The 17,706-nt window shown below is 37.7% G+C and overlaps 1 protein-coding gene across 1 annotated transcript in view; it reads right to left on the bottom strand.

Annotated features, from left to right (window-relative positions):
• Rc3h1 (ring finger and CCCH-type domains 1) overlaps positions 1–17,706 on the bottom strand; it is a 48,727-nt gene that overhangs the window by 10,556 nt on the left and 20,465 nt on the right. Inside the window, exons 9-13 of the mRNA XM_013015769.1 lie at positions 14,058–14,339; positions 12,062–12,276; positions 8,705–9,075; positions 8,123–8,290; positions 5,685–5,837 (exon numbers count right to left, since the gene is read on the bottom strand). Coding sequence (XP_012871223.1) covers positions 5,685–5,837; positions 8,123–8,290; positions 8,705–9,075; positions 12,062–12,276; positions 14,058–14,339 — 1,189 coding nt within the window. The remainder of the gene's footprint in view (positions 1–5,684; positions 5,838–8,122; positions 8,291–8,704; positions 9,076–12,061; positions 12,277–14,057; positions 14,340–17,706) is intronic.

Here is a 17,706-nt window from a genome sequence, read left to right as displayed (position 1 = left end):
GTCAATGAGCTAAATAAATGAAGCTAAATAAATGTACAAATATAGATATATCTCAGACAATGCTGAGTAAAATGCAAGTTAAAGTATACAATTTATATGAAGTTTATAAATAGGCAACACAACATTGCTCGACAGTAGCATGAAGTTGGGTGTAGTAACCATTCATGGCTCTAATGAGATTATGACTATGAAGACAAAGTGGACTACACAGTGAAAGGTAGGAGATCATTTGTGCACAGAAGTTTCAGGTCACCAAGGGAGGCACAGTGAAATTCAGTGTCATTACATTTAAGATAGAGATTAGAGGGGCTAGGAATATGGCTCAGTGGTAGAGTGCTTGCCTAACATGCATGAAGCCCTGGGTTTGATTCCTCAGTACCACATAAAAAGAAAAAGCCAGAAGTGGCACTTGTGGCTCAAGTGGTAGAGTGCTAGCCTTGAGCAAAAGAAGCTCAGGGACAGTGTCCAGGTCCTGAGTTGTTCAAGCCCTGAGACTGGCAGAAAAAAAAAAAGAGAGATTAGACAGGAAAGAAAGGAGAATATTATATTTCTTTTAAAAATATAAAGTAAATAATACATAGCATACTGATATACTTTAAGCCTGGATTACTAGATAGCATTGGTATTATTATTTCTCTTCACTAAAAAACAAACTCCTTCTTTGTCCCGTCTCACTATTTTATTTTCCCAGTCACGGGGCTTGAACTCTGGGCCTGGATGCTGCCCCTTAGCTCTTCAGCTCAAGGCTAGCATTCTACCTCTCAAACCATAGTACCATTTCTAGTTTTCTGGTTTATTGGAGATAAGAGTCTCATGGACTTGCCTGGGCTGGCTTTGAACTGTGATCCTCAGAGCTCAGCCTCCTAGTGGCTAGGATTATAGGCGTGAGCCACTGGCGCCCAACACTAATTTTAATTTGAAGTATATCTGATATTAGTATTGCTACTTCAGCCTGCTTATGGGAGCCATTTGCTTGAAAGATTTTATTCTAGCCTTTCATCTTGAGACTATGTTTTTGTTGGCAACATGTATCTCTTGAAGAAAACAGATGGATAGATTTTGCTGTTAATTGGAGAGTTACATCCATTAATATTGAGTTAGAACTGAGAAGTGTTTAGTATCTCCTGCCATGTTATCCATCTTCTTAGGGGCTTTGCCTCATCTTTTCTTGCTATATTAATCTGTTTCTCTGGTAAGTAGCATTTTCCCTGCCAATATCATGTTCTTGTTGGTTTTCTACATGTAGAACATCTTTAGAGTATCTTCTCTAGTGTTGGTTTGGTGGAGATAAATTGTTTTCAATTTTTCTTCTTTTCCTTTTTTTTTTGGTTGGTTATGGAGCTTGAATTCCAGGTCTGGGAGCTATACCTCAGCAACTCAGCACAAGGCAAGTGCTCTACCACTTGAGCCACAGTGCCACTTCTGGTTTTCTGGTAGTTAACTGGAGATAAGAGTCTCACAAACTTTCTTGCCTGGGCTAGCTTTGAAACATGATCCTCAGATCTCAGCCTTCTGAGTAGCTAGGATTACCGGCATGAGCCACTGGCACTGGCTCAATTTTTCTTCATTATGTTGTTTTTATTTGTCCTTTGGTTATGAAGGAGAGCTCTGCTGGGTACAGTATTCATTCCAGGTTCTCCTTGCTTTCATGCTCTTGACTGAGAAATCTGTAGTTATTCTGATTGGTTTTCAATTATATGTAATCAATCTTTTCTCTCTGACAGCTTTAAAGATCCTTTCTTTGGTCTCTATTGATCCTGTGCAGACCACAATGTGTTGGTGGGATGTTATTTTCTGGCCTGGTGGGATGTTATTTTCTGGCCTGGTCTGTTTGGAGTTGTAAAGGCTTCTTGTGCCTGAATGGGCCTATCGTTTTGGATGTTCAGGAAGTTGTCTGCTAGAATTCTGTTAAACTGTTAAGATATCCCATTAGATGCTTTCTGTTCATCTTCTTTTTAAAAAATTTTTATTGTGAGGGCTGGGAAGATGGCTCAGTGGTAGAGCACTTGCCTTGCATGCATGAGGCCCTGGGTTTGATTCCTCAGCACCACATAAGCAAAATGAAAAAAGCCGGAAGTGGCACTGTGGCTCAAGTGGTAGAGTGCTAGCCTTGAGCTGAAGAGCTGAGGGACAGCGCCCAGGCCCAGAGTTCAGGCCCCACGACCGGACCCAAAAAAAAATTTTTTTTATTGTGAAAATACTGTACAGAGGGGTTACAATTACATGGGCAAGATAATGAGTACATTTCTTATCAAGCATTGTAGCCTCCTCCTTTGTTTCCCCTTCCCATCCTCCCCCCACTTCTCCCTGTTCATCTTCTTCCCTATCTATCAGTCTTAAATTAGGTCTTCTGATTGAGTCCTGAAGTTCTTGAAAGCTCCTTTGTCTCTTGGATTTGTTCTGGATAAATGTCTCCTCTTTCTCTATAATATTTAATCTGTCTTTGATTCCTGAGACTCTGCCTTCTATGTCATCTATTCTCTTGTCAATATACACCTTCACTTTGTTTGGAGAGGGGTATTGTGGTACAGAAAAGGAGCAATAAGGCAAGAAAAAAAACAAAGGGGATCCAAACAGGGAAAGATGCAGTAAAACTATGCCTCTTTGCAGATGACATGATCCTATATTTAAGGAACCCTACAGATTCTTCCCCCCAAGTTACTTGAGCTTATCTAAAAGTTTGGCAAAGTAGCAGGGCATATAATTAACCCACAAAAATCATCAGCTTTTCTGTATACCAACAATGAGACTGAAATTAGGGAAGTAACTCCATTTGTAATAGTTTTAAACAAACAAAAAAAACCCCCAAAAAACCCCTCTAGGATTCAAAGATATGAAAAGTTTTAAAAAAATCTGAAAAAAGAAAATTAAAGCAGATTTAAGAACATGAAAAAAATCTCCCATGTTTCTATACTGGAAGGACTAAGATCATGAAAAAGACAATACTGCCCAAAGCTATCTACAAATTCAGTGCAATACCCAACAACATTCTTCAATGATATAGAAAAAGCAACCCAAACATTCATATGAAATAAGACCCCAAATATCAGAAACAATCCTTAACAGGAAGAACAGTGCTGGACGAATGACAATACCAAACTTCAAACTCTACTACAAAGCTTCAGTAATAAAACAGCTTAGTACTGACATAACAATAGGCCTGAGGACCAATGGGACCGAAGACCCAGAAACAAACCAACAACAGACCTATAGCCACCCAATACTTTATAAAGGAGCCAAAAGCACAGAATGGAAGAAAGACAGCCTCTTTAACAAATGTTGGCAGAATTGACTGAAATTGACTGCAGAAAACTGAAGCTAGATCCTAATATATCACCCTGTAACAGAACCAATTCCAAATGGATCAAAGACCTCGATGTAAGGCCAGATACCATAAAAATATTACAGGAAGGGATAGGGGAATCACTAGGGTTTCTAGGCAAACATCGGAACTTCCAAAGATCCAGAATTACAACAAATCTAAGAAAGACAGGATAAACGGGATTGTATCAAACTGAAGAGTTTCTGTTTGGCAAATGACATAGCTAGCAAGATAAATACAAGGTCCACAGAATGGGAGATCTTTACTAGCTATGCATCAGACAAGGGCCTTATATCCTAAATATACTTAGAGCTAAAAAAGTAAATCCTCAAAAACAAATCCTCAAAGAAACAACCCAATTAATAAATGGGCTAAAGACTTAAAGAGAGACTTCTCAGAAGAAATAAAAATGGCTAACAGACATACAAAGAAATGTTCAACATCTCTGGCCATAAAAGAAATGCTAATCATAGCAACATTGAGATTCCATCTCACCCTAGTTAGAATGGCCATTATTAAAAAAAAAAAAAACAAAAACCTTAACAATATCAGATGCTGGTGAGGATATGGCCAAACAAGAATACCACTACACTGTTAGTGGGACTGTAAACTTGTTCAATCACTCTGGAAAGCAATACATAGGTTTCTCAAAAAGCTAAACACAAAGCTTCCCTATGACCCAGTAATTCTACTCCTGGGCATTTATCCAATTGACCACAAACCAGGCCACACTAAAGCTACCAGCACAACTATGTTTATTACAGCCTGGTTTACCATAGCCACGATATGGTTCAGCCCAGATCAAGAAAATGTGCTATGTACACACAATGGAGTTCTATGCTTCCATTAGAAAGCATGGTATTGCCTCATTTGTAAGGAAATTGAAAGATTTAGAAAAAAAATTGTATCAAGCAAAATAATCCAGAGCCAAAGAAACATGGTTTCCCTCATCTGTAGTAATTATAAATCTATAAGTAAACAAACACAATGGATGATAAAAGAAAAAAAATTACACTTGAGCATGATAAACTAAATAGGACTCAACATCTATACAGTAAGACCAAAGGAGGATAATCTTAGGAGAGGATCACAAAGGCTTACTAGCTATGTGAAAATGACCATATAAAATGGTATTTATCAAAGTGAACTCCAAGACATGGAAACAAAAGGTTTTTGTTATTTTACCTTCCCTCCATCCCCCTTTGTTGCTGTTTTTGATTTCTGTACTTTTTGTCTTGTATATAAGTTATCTGTTTTGGGGAGGGTAAGGAAGCACAGGACCTAATGCAGCAGTGATACTCACTAGAAGACACTATGTTGAAAACGAACTGTAACTTGTGGGGAAAAACTAGGAGAAAATGAGGGAAGAAGTGACACTGTTCAAAACAAAATGTACTCATTACCTGACTTATAAAACTGTAACCCCTCTTTACAATAAAAACCAAAACAAACCAAAACAAAACAATGTCAGCTGAGCGCTGGTGGCTCATGCCTGTACTCCTAGCTACTCAGAGGCTGATATCTGAGGATCACAGTTTGAAGCCAGCCTCGGCAGAAAAGTCTTTGAGACTCTATCTCCAATTAAGCACTTAAAATCCAGAAGTAGAGCTGTGGCTCAAAGTGGTAGAGTGTTAGCCTTGAGCAAAACAACTCAGGGATAGTGCCAAGGCCCTAAGTTCAAGTCCCATGACTGACAAAAACAAACAAAAAACCTTAAGAGGACAATATATTTCAGCATCTTATATAGCTTATTTGTAGTAAGCAGCTAACAAGCATGATTCAAGAAATATATCTTCACTAGATTCAACTTCGTTGTTTCAACTTCAAACTTATAGTATACCTGGCAAAGAAATCTAAGATTTCATTAATTATATAAAATAATTCCAGGGCTGGGAAGGTGGCTCAGTGGTAGAGCACTTGCCTTGCATGCATGAGGCCCTGGGTTCGATTCCTTAGCACCACATAAGCAAAAAGAAAAAAGCCGAAAGTGGCGCTGTGGCTCAAGTGGTAGAGCGCTAGCCTTGAGCTGAAGAGCTGAGGGACAGCGCCCAGGCCCAGAGTTCAGGCCCCATGACCGGACAAAATAAAATAAAATAAAATAAAATAATCCCAGTTGGGTCATAACTGTTGGGAAATCACTAATTGTTCAGAAATATAAGAAATGCTCTTCTCTGTATAGATAATATAAAAAGACTTATGTCTGAATGAAAAAAAGAACTGTATAGTTAAATACAATTCAAATGCCAAGTATATACTGTGGTCTGAAACTTTCAAGAAAAGCTTAATTATTAATGGCCTAAACTATAATGAGTACAAATTTATCTTAATTTGTATTAATTTATGAGTTAGCCATTACACATACCATCATTTCCACACTCCCTGCTGCCATAACATCTTTGGGTTTTACATCTTTGGTTCCAATGTAGGAGCCGATGGTATCACATGACCAAGGAGAGTATTGGCTATAGTCATTTCCTTTGTATTTCCCAGCTACTTTCAATTCTTCATCCAAAAACTATAGATGGAGAAAAAAACAAAATAAGAAAATAAGAAATGGGTCTCTGAATAACAAGCCAGAGAAAACAGAAATTCTTAGAACATCAAACTAAAGCAATATAATGATGGCTATTTGACTTTTAAGTGTCAAAACAGATTTTGGAGATTATGAAAATTATAAGTGAAAAATGGTAATTTTAGCTTCCAGATTTTGTTACTGGCAGGTTTAAACAACACTTTACTATCCTTTAATGACTCAAGCTATGATCTGAGAGGAGGTTTGTGTATTCCTTATCATTACATTAGATGAAGACAATATTTAAGCAAACATGCACCAGACCATAGTTTTGCTAGATTCAATCCAATGTTTCTTTCAGTAACATGGAGAAAACAAGAACATTAAAAACTATTTTAAATGTTGTCCATAATAAATGATGACATATCAAGTCGTTAACTCATATCTCTTTCAATAGCATTAAAAAAAAAAAGGAAAGGAATGGGGTCACTCCGAGTTATGAAGAAAAAAAAAAAGAAATGGGGGGGTCACTCTATGTAATTTAGGCTGGCTCTGACCTGACTTCCTGTTGTGATTACAAGAGTACACCACTGTAACCAGCCAATAGTTTATATGTTGAAAATATTCTAATCTGTAGGTTGACTCATGATGTTAAAAGGTAAGATGCCTGCTCAGTACCAGGGGCCTCAGACCTATAATCATAGCTACACAGAAGGCAGAGATTTGAGGATTGTGGTTTGAAACTAGCCCAGACAGATAAAAACCTGAGAGACTCTCATCTCCAATCTAACTAGCAAAAAGCTAGAGGTAAAAGGTGTGGTTCAGGTGGCAGAACACCAGTCATTAGCAAATAAACCAAGAGTGTGGGGAAAGCCATTGAGTTCAAACCCTGGTACTAGCACCAAACAAACAAACAAGACTTTTCTTATCGTAATAACAAATAGAACATAAAATTTCAAACCAGGCACTGGTAGCTCATGCCTGTAATCCTAGCTACTAAGGAGGCTGAGATCTGAGGATCATGTTTTGAAGCCAGACTAGGCACAAAAGTCTGTGAGACTCTTCTCTCCAAATAAATCAGAAAAAGCCAGAAGTGGCGCTGTGGCCCAAGTGGGAGAGTGCTAACCTTGAGCAAAAGGAGCTCAGGGACAGTGCCCAGGCCCAGAATTCAAGAGATTCTTATTTAAAATAGTTTCAAAACACCTTAATCATTCAAATAAATGGACTGACGAATACATCATATTCATGGATACCTGATATACATTAAAAATAAAAACAGGGGCTGGGAAGGTGGCTCAGTGGTAGAGTGCTTGCCTTGCACCTCATAAACAGAAAAGGCTGGAAGTGGGGCCGTAGCTCAAATGGTAGAGCACTAGCCTTGAGCTGAAGAACTGAGGGACAGTGCCCAGGCCCAGAGTTCAGGCCCCACGAACGACAAAAAAATAAAATAAAAACAGGTGACATTAATTTTAATAACATTTCATTTAACACAATACATACCATATATTAAAAATATTAAAAAAATATTTTACTTCTTTGATACTAAATCTTTCTATCTAGTATATATTTTAGGTTTATAGCACATCTGAATTTGTACATTTTATACATACAATATCCATATGTAGCTAATGGCTAACAATATTGACCAGTACAATCTAGATATTTAATGCATCCTAATCAAAACTCTTTCTCAACTTCTCCCTCTCTCTCACCATCCTTCCCTTCCTCCCTTCTTCCTTAAAGGTGCTGCAATCAAATCCAGGGTTGTACATATGTCAGGAAACAATTTAAATCTCTGGCCCCAACATATTGAATTCTGAAGAATAATACTAGAAAATGTACACCAACACATGTCAAAAGTTAAAACTACATTAAGAGAATGTGATATTGGTATACAGACAGAAATAGACCAATAAAACAGAATAAAGGCCAGAAACATATACAAATATCTAGTAATAATCCTACTTTTTAAGGAGGGCCTCACTACATAGTTTAGGGTGGCCTTGAACTCAGGATACTCCAGCCTTAGTCTCCTGAGAGCTAGTTGATGACAAAGGAGACTGATGTAGGACACTGAGGAAAGGATGCTCAGATCACTAAATGGTAGACTAATAAGATATCCTTATGAAAAAAACATCAACTTTAACTTCTAATATAGTCTATATAAAAATCAGTTCTAAAGGAATTGCAGATCTGATTGTGAAACCAAGTAATTAACCCTTGGAAGAAAACAGGATCTTCATAACTTTGAAATGGGTAAATAGGACACAAATTGATGATGTGCTTACTTCCTCTTGATGGAATGTGGGAGGCAATGTTGGTGAAGGTGCAAAAGGAGGTGGAGAGATAACTTTTCTTTCCTCTAGTTGAGCCATTATTTCCTTTCTTCTTCGATGTAGCTCATCTAGACTAGGGTGGGGTTGTGAAGGAGGAGGAAGTCGACTATACGGAGGTTCCTGAAATTGGAAAGGTAAGTTAAAATTGACAAAAAATTTCAGAATACATTAATTCATTAAGCATATATTTTAAACTAGAAGTTTACCTATCTTAAAAGAACAAAAAGAAAAAAAAACCCACTAAAACTAGATTCAAGATCTCCCAAAGAGGTAAATTTAAGTTTTTCTTGGCTAGAGATCATCATTTTCTCAAGACATATAAAGTTAGTAATAAAACTAACCAAATAAACTACACAAACTTATTTCTATTAGTAGTCTTAAAAATAAATAACCTACTCAAATTTTGGAAAGATTAAAAATAAAATTAAAAAAAAAACTGAGTGAAGGGATACACTACTGTAAAAAAAAAAAAGCAGAAAGACATCACAATTAGCAATTAAGTCTATGGAGTAAGAAAAAAAAAATACAGCATACTCTGGGGTATGAAGGTCTGATCTGGGTTGGATGAGGAGCCACTGGATAGTAACCCTCCACAGGCTGGTATCTTTCTCTGGATTCTGGTACATAGGATGGTACTGCTGCAGGTGGAATCTCAATAGGTATGGGGCTTTCTCGGAAAATCTCCTCTCTTGTATAAGACTGAGCAGGGTATACTCGACGGCCATCATAGTGAGGTGGATACATAGGTGGGTACTGTTGTGGTTGTGTGCCATACTGAGAGTTTACGACACGATCTTGGAGGTAGGGTGAATAATGATCCAAGTAGGGAGGACCAGGTTCAGGAGCAGATGGTGGAGGCCGGACAAAACGGGACACACATTGTGGTGGTGGAGTATAGTACATACCTGTGCAATAAAAGAACCAGAAACAATAATAAGCCAATCTATTTTTTCTACATAAGGATGTTTCTTCTTTGTAAAGTTCTAAAACACTGAAATATTAATAATCTAGATATATTCTCAGAACTTTCTTCTATTAGCTAGGTTACTTTATGAGAAATAACAAACAAAAGCCATTGTTAGGGCCAAAGGTGTATGTCAGTACTTGCCTAACATGCAATGGCCTAGGTTCAAGCCTGAGACCCTAGTCCAATTACCCTCCCTAACTCCCCCGCAAAAGAATCTTCAAAATAATTGAAAAAGAATCTATTTATAGTCTACAATAGTAGATTGGCTCTTTATGCTTGAAAGGTAGGGTCCCATCATTTTATCCCACAAAAGGTCTTTTATTGCTAGTGCAGATCTAGTAACTACTAGTTTTTGAGATATCACTTAGGCAGTAGCTTCTCAATTTCTAGATTCTAGATTCTGCATGAACTGGCAGGACAGAAGTTTTCTTTTTTTTTAAAACTTGTTTTTGTGTAGTTGATAGACAGAGAAGTTACAGTTACATGAATTAGGTACAATCAGTACAATTTTTTGAACCATTTTTTCCTTTCAGTTGCTCTCTCCCTATCTTTCCCTCCTGTCCCCATCCATAAGATATTTAGTTCATTTTCTACATAGTATCTGGCGAGCATCACTGTTATATTTGTCCATTCTTGTTCTACCCTTTATATGCCCTCTCTTACCCTCCTAAATACAAAGCGACAAATAATACAAAAGGAAAAAAGAACAAAAAACAGTAACAATGGCAACTAAAGACTGTTCATTTCAAAAATATTATTTTATATGATCATCAGGACAGGAATTTTCTAATTCTGTTTCATCACTGGAATGTATTAACTTTTGGGCTAGTTGTATAGTGTTTTCCTGAAGCTCATTCCTGAGGGCCTGCTTTAACTGCTTTTATATATATATATATATATATATATATTTTTTTTTTTGTCAGTCATGGGGCTTGAACTCTGAGCCTGAGCACTGTTCCTCAGCACTTAAGGTCAAGGCTAATGCTTTACCACTTGAGCCATAGTAAGACTGCTTCCGGCTTTTTCTGTTTATGTGGTGCTGAGGAACTGCACCTATGGCCTTATGCATGCAAGGCAAGCACTCTACTACTGAGCAAGCACTCTATTACTGAGCCACCTTCCCAGCCCTACTTCTAATATTTTAAGTAGCCCAAATCCTACACTTCATTTTGCTTATTGTAGCTTTGTTTTATTTTGCTTTGTTATCTGCAATTGAACTGCTACTGATAATGGTTTTACACACTGGCCATCTCAACAAAAATAGCTGAAATTACTCAGGTAATGGACTGCCACAAGAAAGATAAAAATCAAGTTTTATTGCTTTGCATATATTAGTAATGTATCAATTAAAAACTATTCTTTTGAACATAGAGAAACTGTTTGATTCAAAGTTAAAAAGATATGCTTTTGCAAAGAAGGTAAACGGAAGACATCTTTAATCAATAAACATTAAAAATGAGATGTATTGCCTCTGACAGTTTTTAAATCCTTCAGTTTATTTTACATATAAATTATACATGTAAAACTTAAGTCACAGATATTTTTTCCCTCTACATGCATTGCATTAACTTTAAATCTGGCTAATTTTTGTTGAGTGTGTTTTCTAAATCCCTTCTCCTTTCTCATCATCCTAATCCAGGCTTGGATAATCAAACCTTGATTATTAAGAGCTTTTTTTTTTTTTGGTGCCAGTCCTGGGGTCTGCACTCAGGTCTGGGGCACTGTCCCTGGTGCTTCTTTTGCTGAAGGCTAGTGCTCTACCATTTAAGCCATGCTCCACTTCCAGCTTTTGGGGTAGTTTATTAGAGATAAGAGTCTCACAGACTTTCCTTCCTAGGCTGGCTTTAAATCTCAATCCCTAGATCTGAGCCTCCTGAGTAGCCAGGATTACAGGTGTGAGCCACCAGTGCCCAGTGATTAAGAGGTTTCTAACTCCCCGCTTAACTCTAGATGCTAATCTTTCTACTCCAAATTCGTCTATATGGAATAGTTTTCTCACTATCCTGGCTGGCCTAGAAACTCCAATCCTTCTGCCACAGTCTCCCAAGTCCTGGGATTACAGCAATGTAATCCCAACATGTGGTCCTATGATATCTTTTGATTCCTCAAATTTCCAATGATTTCTTTTGAGTCCCACAGTCAATTTCTTAAGGTATTACTAGCTACCAAAATTGACCAATCAATCTTTCACATATGTATGTACTACCTATGCATACAGTTTTCTATTTTTGTTGTTTTCTTTTCAAGAGAGTGTATCACTATGTAAGTTACTTTATATCTAGGTGATGAGATTACAGGTGTATACAAACACATACCACCTAATGGTTTCCTATTCTTTGTTAGGTATGCAGCATTTTGTTCATATATATTATAGTGCCTAGAAAAATAATGATAATTAAAAAGAAAAAAATAGATTGTGTATTTTTACCAGCTACATACTATTTTTTTTCCATTCACGTAGAAAGTTCTGGTCAGAATATATTCTGCTTACAATCAGCAAATTTCAATGCTTTAGATGAGTGACATTGTTTACATAAACATATGAAGAGGGCTGGAATTTGGCTTACTGGCACAGTGATTGCCTAGCATGCATAAAACCCTGGGTTTGATTCCTCAGTGAGTGCCACATAAACAGAAAAGGCCAGAAGTGGCGCAGTGGCTCAAGTGGTAGTGTTTTAGCCTGAGCAAAGGAAGTCAGGGACTGTGCCCAGGCCCTGAGTTCAAGCCCCAGGAATGGCAAATAAAATAAAATATAAATAAATATATAAAGAAATTTATTATATAATTGCAAAAAGCAATTTAATTGGTCATAATGATCTATCTAAAGTATACTTAAAAGAAGCTATTATGTAAGTAATCACTCTTACCTGCATAGTTCTCATACCTCTTAAAAAATGTAAATGAAAAAAATGAAAGATTATTACCCTGCTGATAAGGTGCTGGTTCAAATGGTGGTGCAGCTCCTCGAGGATCCTGATAATAAACATCTGCCTGTTGTGCTGGATATAACTGAGAACCCCGTGGTACCATCTGAAGTGGTTTGGTAATAGGCATGGGAGGCAAGTCTGCTGGCCCTCTTGAGGGTATAGGATGTGGATTCACAGGTAAGGCAGAAATACTCTTAGGTACAGATTCCAGCCTAAGGATTAAGATAACGCAAGGCAAGTTTAAGTTCTCTAAAATATGTTTATTTGTGTGCTGGTCCTGGGATCTGAACTCAGGGCTTGGGCACTGTCTCTGAAATATTTTGCTTAAGGCTAGTGCTCTATCACTTGAGCCACAGTTCCACTTCCAGCTCTCTGGTGGTTAACTGGAGATAAAAGTCTCACAGAAGTTTCTGCTTGGTTAGCTTTGAACACCAGTGCTCAGATCTCAGCCTCCTGAGTATCTAGGATTACAGGTATGGGCTATTGATGCCTGGTTAAGATACTTACACATAAATTATTTCATGTGAAAAATATTGGAAAAATATTTTGGAAACTAATTTATTCTGTCAGTCAATCTTTTCTACAAAAAGTGCAATTATTAGCACTGGTGGCTAATGCCTGTAATCCTAGCTACTCAGGAAACTGAGATTTGAGGACTACGGTTCAAATCCAGCCCAGGCAGGACCTCCAATTAACCACCAAAAAGCCAGAAGTGGATGTGTGGCTCAAGTGGTACAATGCTAACCTTGAGGAAAAGTAGCAGCTCAGAAACAGCATCCAGGCCTTGTATCTAAGCCCCAGCACTTTCGCCACAAAAACAAAAACAAAAAGAGAGAGATTTTGCAAAGATCAATCTTTTTTTTCTTTTAACCAATGATAACTGTTTCTTAAAAATCACTAATCTGCAAAATCAAAGTAAAAGGCAACAAAATAAAGACAAAAATACCAAGTTTTTTTTTTTTCTCCTTCCTTCTACTTGTGTTTACAAAGAAGTAACTTTAAAACTCAGGAAACAGGCTGGGATGTACCTCAGTGGCAAAGCGCTTGCCTATTAAGTGCAATCAATCCCCAGTATCAGAAAAGAAAAGACAAAACAAAACAAAACAAAAAAAACAAATGCTGGAGGGGATGTGGAGAAAGAGGAACCCTATTACACTGCTGGTGGGAATGTACACTTATACAACCACTTTGGAAAGCAGTCTGGAGGGTCCTTAGAAAGCTAAAGATTGACCTCCCTTAGGACCCAGTCATAGCACTTCTAGGCATCTACCCTGAACAACAGGAACCAATATACAAGGACACGTGCACCTCCATGTTCACAATAGCTAGGATATGGAAACAACCCAGATGCCCCACCACAGATGAATGGATCCAAAAATTGTGGTATCTATACACAATGGAATATTATGCAGCCATTAGAAATGACAAAATAATGGCATTTGCAGGGAAATGGATGGAGCTAGAAGGAATCATGTTGAGCGAGGTAAGCCAAGAGCAAAGAGACAAATGGTACATGGTCTCCCTGATAAGTGGATGCTAAATCCAAAATGTTAGGTGATACGACAAAACTAACAGGACTTAAGAAACAAAGAACTCCCACTCATCTGGTCAAACCACTACTAAATATCCCCATGCTGCTGATGACATGTATGGTGTATAACATGTGAACACCGTTATATGTTATAGACTGTGATAGACAATTTGCTCCAGGAAAGTTAGAATGAACTTGTGACTTTAAATGAGCATCATTATTCCACAAAACTGTGAAATTCGGGAGATTATGTAATCACTTAATAACAACAACAACAACAAAAAGAACCTCGGGGAAGGTAGAGAGGGAGGGGATGGTAGGGGGAAAACAATGGAGGGGGTAACAATGCTCAATAGGAAGTGTACTCATTACCTTGCTCATGTAACTGTAACCCTCTGTATAGTATCTTTACAATTAAAAAATAAACAAACAAACAGTTAAAACTCACGAAAAATGACATACACGTCAGGAGGGGATCCAGGAGCACTACTGCTCAGAGGATCTATCTTTCCAGGTTTCAGACTAGAATCATAGCTGGCATCTGTCCCACGTGGAATCAGCTGTGTTACTGCATTCCCTGATGATACAATTCCATTTGGCAGAGCAGAGGGTTTCCTGCTAGGAAGATCCACTGCACCTTCATCTGGAAGCATTGCTGTTGAAGGCAACCCCACCTCATTAAGTTGACCCAAAGAGGCACTCAAGAGTTTTCTGGGAATCAGACGTTTGTTCATTTTACGAAATCTATATTAAAAAAGAGAAAAAAGCAAAGGCAAGAACTAAATATAAAAGAAAAGCCAAGCTTTTGATCTGAAAGATCAATGGAACAGACTAGAAGACTGAGAAATAAAACCATATAAATACAGTTATCTGGTATTTGAGAAGGGAGCCAAAGATTATGGTGGAAAAAAGAAAGCCTTTCAAATAATTGGTGTTGGGAAAACTGGGCATCCATATGCAGATACCATGCACAAATATCAACTCAAAGTAGATCAAAGACTTCAATGCCATTTCCAAAACTGAGTTATAGCAAGAGGAAGTAGGAGAAACACTAGAACTCTGAGGCATAGGCAGAAACTTTTTGAAAAGTCCCAGGGGCACAGCAGATAGGAGAGAGACTTTACAAATGGGGTTATATCAAAATAAAAAGGACACAGTTTCTAAACTAGAAAGATAGTCAATAGATTTTTACCAGCAATACATCTGACAAAGGACTAACATCCAGAATAAACAAGAAGCTCAAGAAATTAACACCTCTCAGCTAATAAACCAATTACTAAATGGCAAAGGAGTTAAGGAGAGATTTCTTAGAAGAGGTAAGAAGGTCTAACAAACACATGAGGAAATGTTTAACATTTCTAGCCATAAAAGACGCAAATAAAACAAACCTTTTGAGATTCCATCTCACCTCGGTAAGATCAGCCAACATTATAAATTTGAGTAACAAATGTTGGCAGGGATGTGGGGGAAAAAGGAACCATATTGTACTACTGGTGAAATGCAAACTATTACAACCAGTCTGGACAGCAGTCTGGAGGTTCCTCAAAAAATTAAACACAGATAGATCTTCTCCGACAACCCAGCCATACCACTCCTGGCCATCTACCCTGAACCTCACAAGCCAAGATACTGTAACAAGACTTACATATCCATGTTTACTACTGCACTATTCACAATAGCCAAGTTGTATAAACAGTCTAGATGTCCTATAATAGATGAGGGAATCAAAAATATGGTAGCAGTACACAATGTAATTTTACAAGGCATTCATACATAATGAGACCAAAGGAAGATACTCTTAAGGGAGAAACACAAAGGCAAAATGCCTATGTAGGGGCTGGGAAGGTGGCTCAGTGGTAGAGCACTTGCCTTGCATGCCTGAGGCCCTGGGTTCAATTCCTCAGCATCACATAAGCAAAAAGAAAAAATCCAAAGTGGTGCTGTGGCTCAAGTGGTAGAGCGCTAGCCTTGAGCTAAAGAGCTGAGGGACAGCGCCCAGGGCCAGAATTCAGGCTCCACGACCAGACCTCCAAAAAAAAATGCCTATGTACCACTGATCATATAAAATATTATATGAACTCAAGGAAACGGAAAGTTTTTTTCTTTATTGTTGTTTTTGTTTTCTTTTTGTCTTTTTTATTCATTTATCTGTCTTTGGAAGTGTAAGTGGAGACACAGAAATGGGTGGACAAAGGGTGAATAAATGCAGCAGTGGTACTCACTAGACACTATGTTGAAAATGAACTATAGCCAGGCACTATTGGCTCACGCCTGTAATCTTAGCAACTCAGAAGGCTGAGGTCTGAGGATCACCGTTCAAATCCAGCCAGGGCAGGAAAAGTCTCTGAGACTTTTTATCTCCATTTAACCACCAAGAAACCAGAAGTGGCCCTGTAGCTCAAAGTAGTAGAGGGCTAGCCTTGAGCAAAAGAGCTCAGGGACAGTGCCTAAGCCCTGAGTTTAAGCTCCACGACCACCACAAGAAAGAAAGAAAAGAATGAAAGGAACGAAAGGAATGGAAGAAAGAAAGAAAGAGAGAGAGAGAAAGAAAGAGAAAGAGAGAGAGAGAAAGAGAGAGAGAAAGAGAGAGAGAAAGAGAGAGAGAAAGAGAGAGAAAGGAACTATACTTGTGGGTGAAGACAGGGAAGAAAACTGGAAGAGCAAAGGAAGGGGTGACATGGCCCAAAAAGAAATGTACTCATTACCTGACTTATGAAACTGACCCCTCTGTACATCACCTTTATAATAATGATTAAAAGAAAATAAGAAAATCCAAGAAATAAAGTGTACTTAATATTATTTTCTAGAAATTCTTGCCTAGGTAAGAACCAAGACCCTACTCCAAAAATATGGTGAAAGTGGAGCTCAGCAGTATGTGCCAGCCTAGTTGGTGCAAGGCCCTAAGTTCAAATCACAAGTCCTATCCAAAAAGAAGAGCAAGGAAAAGAAAAAAAACAAACCCAATGGCTCCATCAACCTGAGAACTATATGTGTGTATTTTGTATCAAATCTCAAGCAGCAACGAATTTTGTGATTTAATCAGCATAACATTACTAATCATGTTAGTAATATTTTTACTTTAAGATTTGTTGAAATTCTAATTTCTAGAACTTATTTGAGGAATGGTAGCAAAATCATCTGAAGACAGCCTGAAATATTTTACTTTTTCTCAAAAGTATTCCCAGGATAATTAAAAATTATGAATAAGCAAAGCTCAAATAACTCATACCCATAATTCTAGCTATGGAGAAAGCAGAGATCAGAGAATATGGAGCTAGCTTTGATACTCTATCTCCAAAATAATCAAAAAGCAGGGCTGGAAATGTGGCTCAAGTGGTAGTGTATCAGATGAACAAGCAAGTTGATCAAGTAGGAAGCCCTAAGTTCAAACCAGCATGTACCAGCAAAAAAATAAACAAAAGAATAACCTGGGCTGGGAAGGTGGCTCAGTGGTAGAGCACTTGCCTTGCATGCATGAGGCCCTGGGTTCGATTCCTCAGCACCACATAAGCAAAAAGAAAAAAAAAGCCGGAAGTGGCGCTGTGGCTCAAGTGGTAGAGCACTAGCCTTGAGCTGAAGAGCTGAGGGACAGCGCCGAGCCCAGAGTTCAGGCCCCACAACTGGACCCAAAAAAAAAAAAACAACTACAACAAAAGAATAACGTGGGCATGGCAATAAATTCCATCATCCTAAGTTCAATGACAGTTTAAGTTATTTTAAAAGCAGGTAAATACAAACAATATAACACAATGACCAAATTTAAACAGATGCTATTGTAAAAGAAAGCACACCTATTCTAAATCTAACAGAAGGAAAACCAAAAAGCCCAAAATAACTAGGGTCATCAAATTCCAGTATTCTCATCCTGAACAATGAAAACAAATCTATTTACAACTGCTAGGCCCTTTAATAAATACATTAATAAAAACTTAAAATTGATGAAATTCACTACAAATTTAGGATTTTTTGGTAGTGAAAAATGCCTCATGTTGAGAATTTTGTTAATTATAAGTTTCCAGAATAATGTAATACAAGTCTAATCAGAACAATGTAATAAAAGCCAAAGAAACTTAAAAAAATGTATTAATTGTAAAAATGTCCTATTCATTGA

Source organism: Dipodomys ordii, unplaced genomic scaffold, assembly GCF_000151885.1.
Source record: "Dipodomys ordii isolate 6190 unplaced genomic scaffold, Dord_2.0 Scaffold27, whole genome shotgun sequence".
Taxonomy (NCBI): Eukaryota; Metazoa; Chordata; class Mammalia; order Rodentia; family Heteromyidae; genus Dipodomys; species Dipodomys ordii.
Note: the sequence above shows the minus strand (reverse complement) of the source record. Positions and strands in the feature narration are given on the sequence as shown.